Genomic DNA, 13228 nt, shown 5'->3' on the forward strand with positions numbered 1-13228 from the left:
GAAGCCTTCGTCCCTTTTCACATCTGTCCACTGCAATTTCGACCGATGTGCAGTCTTCCCTCAATGCTATTCATAACCACACTCTTATTGAAACCGGTGATGCATCATCACGCATATGCGTGTTCGCCTCCAACTCTCTCGGAATGAACGGCACCACACCTATGATTCGGAGATCTGAATGCTCTCCAGGTCCCAGACACCGTACCACTTGAAGAAGCTGAGCACTTGCGGCGCACTGCCGCAGCCGTCGGGGCTCTTCATGCTCGCGTTGAAGGACAGCAATGGCACCTGGCCGCCGTTGCACTGCTGACACGTCGCGGACATGGTGTAGCTGGTGTTGAACTTGAGTTCGCGCCCGATCACCTGCACCATGTCCAGGCCGCCCAGGCTCCGGATCGTCACGAGGGCGGTGGGGGGCGCCGTGTTGTTGTTGTTGTTCATGTTCATCATCATCATGGGTGACTGCGAATCGGGCTGCTTCGGGGTGACGTCCACGATCTTATTGAGTGCCGGCGTCGTCGAGAGACCCTGTCTCCCGAGATTGGCGGTCCCGTCGCCCTCGGGCACCGCGTTCGCCACGTAGATCAGCGCCTGGCCCTCTTGACCGACATTCAGGGTGTTGGTGATTTCCATCGTCTCGAGAGAGATCACGTCCACCGTGTCGGAGTGTTCGTTGACTGTGTACATCCACTTGTTGTCCGGGCTCCCCCAAAGGCCGTGGGGCTCAATGCCTGACGACCGGATCGACGTCACGAAGACCGGGGCGCTGCTGGGCGAGTCCTGGCGGAACACCTTGGTCTCGTTGGTGGCTCCCACCGTGGTGAAGACGTGGGTCGTGCCGTTGAGGACCGCAAAGTTGGCGTGATTCACCTCCGCCCCGATCGTGACCGCCGTGACCACGCTTCGGGCGTTCAGGTCGATGACGGTCGCCGTCCCGGCCATCTTGTGCATGGCCCAGATCGTGCCGCCGTCCGCCGAGATCTGCATGTCCGAGGAGAAGACGTCGGCCAAACCTGTGATGTTCTGCACCGTCGTCCGCGACGCAACATCGACAATCGAAAGGATCGGGTCACGGATGTGGTTGACGTACGCGGTGGTGCCGTCCGGACTGAAGACAACTTTACTCGGTCCATCTGCTGTGTGAATGGTCCCGAGGATCGTCCCCGCCAGTCCGTCGACCACGGTGACGTGGTTGGTGCCTCGCGTGCCCACCCAGATGGTGCGATTGTCCGGGGCAAAGAAGGCTTCGTGCGGGGCACGGTCCGTCCAGATCTGACTGACGATGCTGTTGTCGATGGTCCTGACGACCGTGACCGTGTTGGTCGTGACGGACAGAGACACGATGTATTTGCCGTCCCTGGAGAATCCCAGCCCGTGGCTGTTCGTGGACCGCACGTACTGCGGCCCGATGACATCCTGGAGGCGGGACGAGCCCAGCGCGATGGTCCCCAGCACCGTGTTGTCGAAGGGCGAGATGACGGTGACGGTGTTGGACGACTGGTCTCCGCAGTAGATTCGGTCGGCCGGGGATATGGGTGCTCCTACCCCTGCCAGTGCCGGAGCCTGAACCTGGCCATGGGCAATTCTGGTACCACAGCTCAGCAGTAGGAGCGTCGCTAAAGCGGGCGAGAGTCGTATTTTCATGGCTGACAATATCTGAGCCGCAACAACCTTGTATAAGATCCGGTATTCGTAGGTGTCAGCTCAGCAGCAGGAGCAGCAGGAGCAGCAGCAGCGGGATCAGGGACCGAGTACGACGGACAAGTATTAATATTGCCTTGTGGTCGCCGTTTTTTCCTTCCTGCCATTTAGCCGCTTCACATGATACCATCTTGGTGGGCGGACTGGATAGATGGATCCACGTGCCGAGTTTTGTTGCTCATTCTGCGTGGTACAAAGTCCTCCGTTAACATAGTCACACCAAAGCTCAAGTCGTGAGTGGTTCAAGCCCTGGGACAAGCCTACAATAGTTGCCTTTGGAGGCCTCTGGGCTATTCCCCATTCCCCTCTTTCGTCAATCTCCGTTTTCCGAGTGATGGCACGCTGAATCTCCCCGGTCATCAGCCGGAGCGTGCTTCGAATCCCTCTGGACAAAGGAGCCAACACGATTCCATGTCGAGTAAAATCCAAGCACCCGTGGTGGAGGTGACGATGATCCATCGTGCGAGGTACCTCTCCGGAAGTGCGGAGCAAAGATCGACCATTAAGATTCCGCGTACGGGGTGGCTAGTTGCTCGGGGGAAGCCCGCCCCGGTGCTCCGTCGTATTGCAATGGTGGGGGAATGGAAACATTTGAAGGAGCATACTCGTACTCCGTATGGGTCGTAATCAGAAACGACAGAACTTGGTACTGCTTATGTATGGCTGCTGCTCGGCTCTCGGTGGCCTTCCTTGTCTCGCTCATGGCCCTTGAACGGGAGTCGGGATGCCTCTGGACCTATTGCAGTTGAAGCATGTTCCCCGATCATGAACTAGTGAATAGGAAGTTTCGCTTCAAGTACACCAGGAACGGGTATCACAATCAGAGCGCTTATATGGACGAAGTGATCATGCAGAGGGATGATGGTATGTGATAGACAACAGAGTTCGGGGAATGCCAGCCATAGCCGCCAATCCCGGACCTAGGGCTGCACTGGCATGCGAAATAACGACATGCCTACTTGGGAAGTGAGGCGAAAGGAGCCAGATTAGGTCCCTACCTTCGATGCTAGGGGTGTTTTATCTCTGGAGGTTAAAGTCACGTGATTTCAGCCTGGAGTGAGGCTGTGTTACAGAATTGGCCAAGTCGTAGCAGCTTGCTTGCAGAAGAATGACATGCCACCTATCTGATCACATCTATTATACCGTATAACCTCACTTTAGACGCTCAGATGCTTGCCTGGCTTGTTTTCCATGCAGATCACGGAACCAAGTCAAATCCCCAAGGAGCCCGCCATGTCTCTTCCTTTCCAAGATCTTGACCAATGTCCTCATTACCCGACGTACGAGCCGCTGAAAGAAGTGAACGAAGAAATTCGCATTTTAACGATACATTCTGGTCAAAAATCAGAAGGCTTTCGATGCACACTTCAGAGGGTTCCCTTGTCCCAATGCAAACCTTTCTACGCATTGTCATATTGCTGGGGCTCACCGGGCGAGACCATCCCAGTCATGGTTAATGACGAACAAGTGTGTATTCGTAGAAACCTGTGGCTGTGCCTATGGAATCTATGGCAAATTCACGGATCAATCAGACTTTGGGTGGACTTTTTGTGCATCAACCAGCGCGATATACCCGAACGAAATTGGCAGGTCAAAATGATGGCCAGCATTTACTCTTCAGCCTTCGGCGTCATCGCATGGCTTGGGGATTCGACTGCTGAAAGTGAAATTGCTTTTGATTATATAGACATGACTCGCAGTCTCCGCCAGCGAAGAGCCAAACAGTCTGTCATTCAAAGAGGTCACAAGGTTGGCAAGCGCGCTATTGCCGACCTGATCAGTCGGCCGTATTGGGGTCGCCTGTGGATCATACAAGAGGTGCTGCTTGCTCAGAATCTCTGGGTCATGGCGGGATCTAGGTCCTCCGATTGGGATGATCTGAGTCAACTTGTCCAACCAGGTCACCTATATACAAGGACGGGGTTTGAAGAGGAGGGCGCCGGCAAACTGAGTTTCAAGTCGATCAAGAGACTGAAGCGAGGCAGACCGGATGTAAGGCCGATGAAGGAACTTGTGCGCCTGTTCCACACGGCTCTTTGTCAGGATCCAAGAGACAAGCTCTATGGTCTTTTGGCTTTGGCTGATGAATCTGCTCGAGATGCGGTCCGGGTTGACTACGAAGAACCTATTCTGCAGGTGTTCGCGGCTAACTACGATTTGTGGTCAGATGAGACAGATTGGTCGTCACCAAAAGCAGCGAGGACTCGCTCCGGGTACCCTGCTCTGCAGACCATTGCGGACAATAATTTCCTGTGGTCAGGTAGAACAAATCCGTGCCCAAGAGAGGCAGTGAACAGTGCGTCCCGGAAAGCACACAACCCAGCCATCTTCATCAATGCCGTGGACGCCATCTACTCCGACTTGATCAGCGAACTCGACAAGATATCTCAGGATCCAGGTCTGCGTTCAAAGTTGACCACCGAGATGATATTCCAAGCCGACTTTGAACCACGTCAAACTAGCCACTACCAAACCTTCGCGGCGGTGGAAGCCCCTGGATCCACGATCGTGTGGATGACGCCTTCCGAGATGAAGTATTCTGTATATGTATCCGAGGTATCAGTACGAGGGGATGGAAGTCCCGCCCGCCGTTTCATCGTGTACACGACGGCCCTACCAGAAGATGGCGACGTCTTTTTACACCTTTCTAAAATGGTCATCATCCTAAGGCCGATACAAATGGGTCTTGACATCGTCGGTACTGGGGTAACCGTTCACGGAGATGGCCTTAGCCTGCCAGATCCCGGGCAATGGTTTCGAGGCCGAATCCCGGGAGCAAGCTATGCCCTCGTTCCAGAATCCTGGTCTGGACGCTACTTGGCCAGGCAGGACTCGTGCCACGTCCGTCTAAATGGGCCTGCAATCGCCGAATTGTTGCGGAGTGAATGTGGTGCGGACATCAGACCGGCCACTTGCAAGAAATGGGATGCTAAGCAATTCATTAAAGAACATGGACTGGCGGCGTGGAATTCCGAAAACTGGGACTATGAGGAGCACGGCTTGCGATTCTTCTGGCAGCTTCCAAACGCTTGGACGAAACCTACAGCTGGCCCTGGGTTCCAAAGCTTACCAATATGTGCTCCTCCACCGAGAAACCAAGACGCGAGCCGTGGGCAATCACGATACGCCAACATCTTAATAGCTTCTACTCCCGGTGTGGTGAGTCAAAAGAGGAAGAGGGAGCCCAGCCCGACTGCGAATGAACGCCACAAAGTTAGAAAGACTTCTTCTACCGCCGGTGCACCTCGGTGGTACTCGTCCTGGTTTCCTGCAACAGTATGGACGTGGCTCACGCGAAAGACGACCACTTAAGAAGCGGCTACGTCCAGGAGCGAATCAAGGCTCCTTTGTTCTTCAAGGGAAGCCTAAAGTAGTATACTCTACATTTCTCTCCTCTCGATCGCGGCGAAAGGGGGAGCCGAGGGTGGGGGGGGCGGCGCGGATGTGACTATACATGTGACTGTAGAGTTCAAGACATCCCTATGGTTCCCACTGGGCGTGGTTTTTGTCTCGGGGATTAGACCATAATCTACATGGGCGGTGCTACGCTTGAAAATGATAAGACATTACTTCTGATACATAGTAACACTTACTTTCTGCCTTACGAAGCATTTAATTGGTTCACTGAGGCGCATCTGGAACAGATGTCTGGCTGAGAGGAATGTGTGGCCGATCGCACAGAGCCAGATGAGGGCCCCCTTGTGGGGTGAGGGTGCTGCTCAGGGTGGTTTTCATAGAGTGCTCAGTGAGACTCTGGGGTAGACTTCACGAGAGAGAGTTATCTCGCCTCGTGCTTGTTTTATACTGGGCAGTCCAATCAGGTCAGTCTGTCGGCTATCCATCGTGTCTCTATGTGTGTAGCAGCCAGCACTACTGGCAGTGGTCAAAGGTATGAAGATGAAGGACAGATAGAGGCCAATCTACCGGGTAACAAATCTTAGAGGGAGGACTGAGTTGTAGAGAGCAAGTTCGCATTATCCGTCCTCAAGAGATACCTATCTAATATACAAAGCTGATCAATCTGGATATAGCCGAGATCTCTTCCGGTTGTGACGCAAACGGGACCGTGTCACGGTGGCCCACGGATCGAAGCTAGGCCGACCTACTCTGTGGCATTGAGCCCCTTGGCTGCTCTGACGCGCTCTGTTTCCTCCCGCACTCTTCGTCCCAGATCCTTGTTCACCCGCTCGAACATTCCATACGTCCTCTCCCTGACGTCTTTGACCGCCGCGAACAGATGCACCGAAATGTTGTGCACCAAATGCTCCTGCTGGTCGTTGGTGCGTCCCAGAACCTCCCAGAGCATATTTGCCTGCACAAAGTCCTCGTCTGTCACAGGCTGCAGGTTATGCACAGCCTGACCGACCCAGGTCTCGTGCGCGGCGTCAATGGGTTTGTCCACCGGTAAGTAGGTGTTCGGTCTCAAGGGGGACGGGTAGTTGGGGTTGGCACCGTAGTTGCCCGTGATGGCCATGAAGCCGTCGCGTTGGAACGGCGCGTAGGCGTGGAGGGGGCGGTTGACGGGGATCTGTTGGTAGTTAACCCCCAATCGGTGTCTCTGGCTGTCGGCGTACGAGAACAAGCGGGCTTGAAGCATTGGGTCTGCCGAAGGCTCGATCCCCGGGACCAGGTGGGCGGGTGAGAACGCGATTTGCTCAATCTCAGCAAAGTAGTTCTCCGGGTTGCGGTTGAGCGTCATCTTGCCCACGGGCCGCAATGGCACTTCCGAGTGCGGCCACACTTTGGTGACGTCGAGGATATTCCAGCGGAACTTCTCGGCGTCTTTCGGGTCCAGGATCTGCACGTACAGAGTCCACGATGGATACTCGCCTCGCTCAATCGCGTTGAACAGATCCTCGGTGGCGTGGTCAGGATTGCTTGCCGTCAGGGCCGTGGCCTCCTCGTTCGTCATGTCCCAGTGGCCCTGGTCCGTCTTGACGTGGAATTTGACATACTTGAACGTGCCGTCGTTCTTGGTGAACTTGAAGGTGTGGCCCGAGAAGGTATCACAGTGCCGATATGATCCTGGCGTGCCCCGGTCGCTGAACAACTGGATGACCTGGTGCACGGATTCCTGGTTGCTGGACAGAAAATCCCAAAACATCGTGGCGTCCTTGAGATTCGTGCGAGGATTCCGCTTTTGCGTATGAATAAACGTGGGGAACTTGATTCCGTCTCGAATAAAAAAGATTGGTGTATGGTTGCCGACCATGTCCCAGTTCCCTTGTTCGGTATAGAACTTGATAGAGAAGCCTCGTGGGTCGCGGGCTGCGTCGGCCGAGCCCTTTTCACCACCAACGGTGGAGAAGCGAACAGCGACCTTGGTCTTCTTCCCAACCTCACTGAACAAGTCGGCGGAAGTCTGGAGATGTAGTTAGTATTTGTTGTCTCGTTGCGAGTTTGCAGGTCGAGCATACCACATCGGTAATGTCGTGGGTCACCACAAATTCTCCAAATGCTCCCGCGCCCTTGGCATGGACGACCCGTTCAGGGATACGTTCTCGATCGAAGTGGGCAAGAAGGTCGATGAGATGAAAGTCTTGCAGCAAGATAGGACCGTGGTCGCCGACAGTCTGAGAAGCAGTGGCGAAAGTGATGGGACGACCATTGGAGGTCGTGTAGATAGGTCCTGCGACAGCCATCGTTTTTTGGTGAAGTTCTGATGGATCTTGGATTTGTGCTTGGACCTGTTGTTGGTATTCGAGGTCTGTCTGATTTCAGTCTTGTCGTGTTCGTCGTCGGGGCCATGGTGGTAGATATAGGTCTTTCCAACGTTCGAGAGTCTCCACGGGTTCTGCTTTCCAACACACAATAACGGAAAGTGCTCCGTGAAACGATGATGGCATTCTGAAAAGCAATGATGTCTTCCACAAGGCTGACCGCTATGTGGTGTCCTTGAGCATGATTAGTGAGGTTGTGCAGCTTGGTAAGGATGCGAAGAGCGAGGAGCGAGGAGCGAGGTCCGAGGAGCGATGTCGCTGTATATTTCCATATACGGTAGTCGTGGCCGAGACGACGCCCTTCTAACTGCACAAGCTCGCCGCTGTAAACTGCGACTTCAGTGTCTCGCTCTCGCTTACCGTATACAGTATTTCACCACCGAGATGACTCCTTTGGGCGAAGTCAATTTTCGACTCTCGTTTCTTCCCGAACGGAAACAACTCCAGAAAAGGCCTCACGCTGAGTGGGCTCCACGCAAGAAACATCAGCCGCCCGCTCAACGACGCCTTCTAGCCCGTCGATTTGACATCTTCCCCGAGGAATTCCAATTATTCTTTCTCAATGGGTATGGGGATGAGACGTGACCTCACCAGGGATGAGCCATGTTGCCTTGGGCGTCAGTCGGGCGTGTTAATATAAGGTGAGGCGTCGAGCACCGGTAAGTTTGGGGCTTGGGCATCAAGACGCCTTTCAACCCCTTTCCATCTGAAACAAACCTGTTTCTGGCATTCCCCTGTGAGCCCAACGATCAAAGACACATCAACAGTGCCACCCTTATTATTTCTGAACACGATAACCACGTAGAATCAACTACCGATACAAACAAATCTTATCGAATTTGTTCAATTTCTTGGGAAGGGAAAATGTCTACACCAACGATCCAGGTCCTGGGTGTGTCTGCAGCCGAGGAGGCAGGACTGAGAGTGGATGACAAAGTGAACACTCGATCCCGGCTGAGGCTCCACGGTCGGATCAGCGTCTTCAACCAGGATGGCTCTTTTGATACTGTCCGTATCCGGTTGCAAGGCGCCATCCACACCAGAATTGGGTCACAGGCCGCAGTTCAGAAGGTTGGTTGAACTGCCATCACTCCAAGGTTGAGGAGAGACACAAGCTAATATTGATTGATCAAGATCCCTTCCACATCCATCGTCAAAACCAACTTGGACTTCAAGCCGGCCTACTCGGCTTCCCAACAGCGAACCGAAGAACAGTATCTCGACTTTGTCTGCCCCATTCCGTCTCCCAGACGTGGTGTTCCTGACGAATTTGTGCCGTCAATGACGTTGTCTGGCACCACATATCTCACCAAAGTGACTGCTTTGACGAACAGGGAACTGTTGGAGGGCTCTTGTCAGGTGGCCTACACCCTCGAGGCCGAGTTCTTGCGGTCACCGACGAACCAGGTGGTGCGGAGGATCAGTTGCCCTGTGGACGTCTCATCTGGGTTGACTCCTTTGGAGGTGGAGGTGACCTCTGACGGCTACTCAGACCACGTTGCACAGATTGCAAAGCCCCAGCTGCGGTGGAACAGGTTGCTTGGGTCTCAGTCACAACCCGAAGTTTCTGTACACTTGCCGAAGTTGGTCGGCTGCGCTGTCAACGACTCCTCCACAGCTTCCACTGGTTGCCGGCGACTCACGGTGCCAGTCTCAGTTAATATCGCCTTCCCCTCGCACAACCGTCGCCCAGCACAATCATTAATGGAGAAAGACTCTCTCAACTGCTCGGTAACGGCACGCTGGTTGACCAAGAGAACATTCACAACCGGCCCTGCGGCTGTGGAATCCACAGTTCACAGCGATCGCGCGTCGACCCAGAAGTTTGCCACGACGTTACCTCCGCTCTACAAGTCCAGCACCGAGACATCCAAATACACCACGTCAATGGAGCTCGAGCTTCTCCTGCCGGAATCGATCTCGACCCCTACAATCTCTACGGATCTATTGAAAGTCAGCTACACGCTTGACCTGTCAATGAGCTTTGAAGTGATCGGAAATGATTTACTCAAGGGGCCGTACACGGCAAACTTCAGCCTCCCCGTGGCACTTCGTGCCGCTCAACCACAATCGTTGATCAGCCGTCGCAGTTTTGATCCACTTTTAGGACTTGTGGAGGAGCAGTCACTCTATGCTCCGCCTCCATATGTGTACTAGATTATGCGGAAAGGACTTGTATTCTACGAACTAGACCGTCTTGTCATGTTTCAACGAGCAATGGGAGACGGAGCGCTTGACACATTTAGGCGGATAGAGTTAAATAGACTATTGTAATATACTGCTCGAAGTTTGAGACGTTCAGAACTACAAGTGACGTGCCGTAGACTTGTCAACCGAATATCAGGACTTACAGTACATGTCCGTGACACTACACTTCGTATCGGAGAAATCTTACCCCGTAACGCCGACGTCCCCCAATGTCCACGACTTCATCTCACACTTCCCCAAGTAAGACGTTCCCAACCGTCCTATTCTTGTTCTCATGTCAGCCAAGTGACTTGCACGTCCCTGTACCGGCCGCTGTGGCCGTGGAGAGGTTCAAGATGTTGAGTGGAATCCTCCTCTTCAACCAGAAAGGCGAGAACCTCATCTTCAGAGCGTTCCGTCCTGATTGCCGCCCTCGCCTGGCAGATATCTTCCGCATTCAAGTCATCTCCAATGCTCAGGTTCGATCGCCCATCCTCACCTTGGGCTCTACCACGTTCAGCCATGTCAAGCACGAGAATATCTATCTCGTGGCTGTCACAAAGAGCAATGCCAACGCTGCCGTTGTGTTCGAATTCGTCTACAAATTTATCGCGCTTGGAAAGCAGTACTTTGGCAAATTCGATGAAGAAGCGGTCAAGAACAATTTTGTCCTCATATACGAGCTCTTAGATGGTATGAATAGGGCGAGTCTCTGAGAAAGTTGTGGCTGACCTCTCCATAGAAATCCTCGACTTTGGCTACCCCCAAAACACCGATATAGATGTCCTCAAAATGTACATTACTCCAGACAACATCTCTTCTGCCATTCGATCGGTCTCCGCACCTCCCAGCGACACTTCCAAGATCACAATGCAAGCCACGGGGGCTCAATCATGGAGAAGAGGGGACATCAAATACCGCAAGAATGAGGCATTTGTGGATGTGATTGAGGACGTGAACCTGCTCATGAGCGCTACCGGAACCGTCCTTCGTGCAGATGTCACAGGACAAATTGTTATGAGAGCATACCTCAGCGGCACACCGGAGTGCAAGTTTGGTCTTAACGATCAGTTAGTGGTCGGTCAGATTGCGCATGGATTAGACGGTCCCATCGGAAACCAAGAAGGGAAACGCAAGGCCACGCGGGCAGCAGCTGGCTCGGTCACACTGGAAGATTGTCAATTTCACCAGTGTGTCCAACTTGGGAAGTTTGAGACGGACCGGACCATATCCTTTGTGCCACCAGACGGAGAGTTCGAGCTGATGCGCTACCGAGCTGTCGAAAACGTCAATCTGCCATTCAAGGTGCACGCTATTGTCCGTGAGGTTGGCACCACCAAGGTGGAATACAGCATTGCCGTCAAGGCCAATTATGGGAGCAAATTGTTCGCGACCAACGTGGTAGTAAGGATACCCACTCCCCTGAACACTGCCAACATCACAGAACGGACCACCCAAGGGAAGGCCAAGTACGAACCAGAAAACAATTGCATCGTGTGGAAGATTGCCCGCTTCGTTGGCGGCAGCGAGTTTGTTCTCAGTGCCGAAGCCCACCTCACGAGCATGACAAACCAAAAGGCATGGTCGCGACCTCCATTGAGCATGACCTTTTCGTTACTCATGTTTACGAGCTCCGGGTTGCTGGTGCGGTACTTGAAGGTCTTTGAGAAGAATAACTACAGCAGTGTCAAATGGGTCCGCTACATGACGAAAGCCGGCAGCTATGAAATTCGATTTTGAGCTGTTCCATTTACATTTCGATGCGTCTCTGACGGTGGCAGCTTGCGCCATCTCCAAGACAGCTTCGTCCGTCAACCGGGTCGCCATGAACAGAGATTCGGCCGGTTGGGACATTTTCCTGGACCACCAGCGGCACGTTCCCCGATGCAGCGGAAGCGGTATCAGTGAGGATGGGAAGCACGGCATCAGTTCGCGTCGAGATATCAAAGGTCTGTCGTGGACAGGATCACGGCTAACGCATCCTTCCTGCTTACGAAGCCAAGATGCATGTTCGCTCAATCTCTACCAATGTGCCCGTTGGGAGATTCCGAGAGGCATGGAAGATACCGTCTGCGAAAAACAAGAGAAACACAATCAAGGCGTCTGTCAAGTCAATGATATCTCAGTGATATACCTACTAAATGCCAGTTCGCTGGAGCTGGAAAAGAATATTTATACAGACAAGAAATGTTTGGGATCAGCCTGTGCCACCAATGTCAACAGAGCCGTCACCAACTCGAAATGTCCAAGTTCGTTCTTGAGATCCTGCCGCCTCTTCTCAAGCCAACATTGCCCTCTCCAACTAGCAGGCTCCACCTTTTTCCAAGGCTATCCCTGTCCTTGCCCAGTTTCCTTGCGCAGTCATTCCAATCGCGCTTTGACAGCTTCAGCTTTTCAAGCACTGTCTCCACCAACATGCGGTCATCGTCTTCGGTCCACTCTGCGTCGTCCACGCATGGGGATGACCCGTAAGCCGAGTCTTGGTCTGAGGGTATGTGGTTGTGAGGGCTGATTACGGGTATGTCGAGCTCCTCCTCGTCGGCAGGTGTCTCTAGCGCACGGAAGTCATCTGCTGAGAGACCCATCGGTATAGACAAAGGGACTTTTCGTCGCCTTTTTGGAGTTCGAACCGGTTGAGTTGTGCGCTGACAATCTTCCATGAGTACATCTGTAGATGATACAGAATTCATGTCCTCTTCGAATTCACTGCGCCGTCGCTTATTCGCGCGTCTGGGTGGTGTCTGTGCTTCTTTGGGAGGTATGGTCTCTTCAGCGGACGCAAAGGGATTTCCTAAGTCCTGCGACTGAGTCGGTCGTGTATTATGGATTGCGCTAGGAGCTCCTAGAATGGCCTGTAGAGCGCGGCAACTCGAGGATAGCGGACTCGGGCGCGCATTTGCAGAGAATTGGGGTTCGTATGCGCCGAAAGACTGGAGCTTCGGTCTTTGGAGTCTCAATTGGGGCTGCAGGCCGCCATCGCACGAGAATGCGGATGGGAGCAGCATGGTCAATGCGCCGTGAGGTGACTTGCGATGCGCAAAGTCGTCGAGACGTGCGCCAGTGACTGTATCGACGCGCAGGCAGGCAATCAGGACGGGAAAAGTGGGCGCATGTATCCGTAGGTATGGTCTGAAGCTCGAGAGGCGATCGTTGTATGAGTATTGAGGACGCTGGGAGGTAGTCGGCGGGTGAAGTGTGAGACGGAGAAGCAGACGCAGGTTCGCAGAAATGATGGGCGTGGAGGGATTCGAGGAGGAGAAGGATCTGCGAAAGGCGCCGGGAAGAAAAGGCCCGATGCAGGCCGCAGGATGCATGGGCGGCAGCCACCCACTGGGCCACACCCCGTTAGGATGCCTAATTAAGCATCCAGACTACCTAGCTTGGTGCCTAAGAATGCCTAGTGAACCCAGAGCATTACCAAGACATGCGCCCGTTAAAAAAGTGAGGACAGCAGGACAGCAGAAGCCTACACTAGACAAACAGTCTTGCTGCGTCGACCCAGGAACACGGCGCAGCCCCTGCTGTCATCTGACTCTGTTCCCAATCATCATTAAAATCAAGCTTGTGTCTCGTTTTGGCTGTAGCACTGCTGGCCAAAACGCGTCATCTCGCCTACGAGA

The 13228-nt window shown here is 53.6% G+C and overlaps 6 protein-coding genes across 6 annotated transcripts; 3 read left to right on the forward strand and 3 right to left on the reverse strand.

The window, feature by feature from the left end:
* Positions 1–159: 159 nt before the first annotated feature.
* Positions 160–1644, reverse strand: AYL99_09118 (hypothetical protein; the record flags this gene model as incomplete). Its single annotated transcript, XM_018840626.1, has 1 exon — positions 160–1644. One exon carries the CDS (start codon positions 1642–1644, stop codon positions 160–162), a length of 1485 nt encoding a protein of 494 aa, XP_018690373.1.
* Positions 1645–3297: 1653 nt separating this feature from the next.
* Positions 3298–5013, forward strand: AYL99_09119 (hypothetical protein; the record flags this gene model as incomplete). Its single annotated transcript, XM_018840627.1, has 1 exon — positions 3298–5013. One exon carries the CDS (start codon positions 3298–3300, stop codon positions 5011–5013), a length of 1716 nt encoding a protein of 571 aa, XP_018690374.1.
* Positions 5014–5803: 790 nt separating this feature from the next.
* Positions 5804–7343, reverse strand: AYL99_09120 (hypothetical protein; the record flags this gene model as incomplete). Its single annotated transcript, XM_018840628.1, has 2 exons — positions 5804–7063; positions 7119–7343. The coding sequence occupies 2 exons, from the start codon at positions 7341–7343 to the stop codon at positions 5804–5806; spliced, it is 1485 nt and encodes a 494-aa protein (XP_018690375.1).
* A 942-nt stretch (positions 7344–8285) lies between these two features.
* On the forward strand, positions 8286–9578 carry AYL99_09121 (hypothetical protein; the record flags this gene model as incomplete). The annotated part of the gene is made up of 2 exons (XM_018840629.1): positions 8286–8492; positions 8556–9578. 2 exons carry the CDS (start codon positions 8286–8288, stop codon positions 9576–9578), a joined length of 1230 nt encoding a protein of 409 aa, XP_018690376.1.
* Positions 9579–9964: 386 nt separating this feature from the next.
* On the forward strand, positions 9965–11348 carry AYL99_09122 (hypothetical protein; the record flags this gene model as incomplete). The annotated part of the gene is made up of 2 exons (XM_018840630.1): positions 9965–10301; positions 10351–11348. The coding sequence occupies 2 exons, from the start codon at positions 9965–9967 to the stop codon at positions 11346–11348; spliced, it is 1335 nt and encodes a 444-aa protein (XP_018690377.1).
* Positions 11349–11836: 488 nt separating this feature from the next.
* Positions 11837–12922, reverse strand: AYL99_09123 (hypothetical protein; the record flags this gene model as incomplete). Its single annotated transcript, XM_018840631.1, has 1 exon — positions 11837–12922. One exon carries the CDS (start codon positions 12920–12922, stop codon positions 11837–11839), a length of 1086 nt encoding a protein of 361 aa, XP_018690378.1.
* Between the last annotated feature and the right edge of the window lie 306 nt (positions 12923–13228).

Source organism: Fonsecaea erecta (assembly GCF_001651985.1).
Source record: "Fonsecaea erecta strain CBS 125763 chromosome Unknown Scaff8, whole genome shotgun sequence".
Classification (NCBI taxonomy): domain Eukaryota; kingdom Fungi; phylum Ascomycota; class Eurotiomycetes; order Chaetothyriales; family Herpotrichiellaceae; genus Fonsecaea; species Fonsecaea erecta.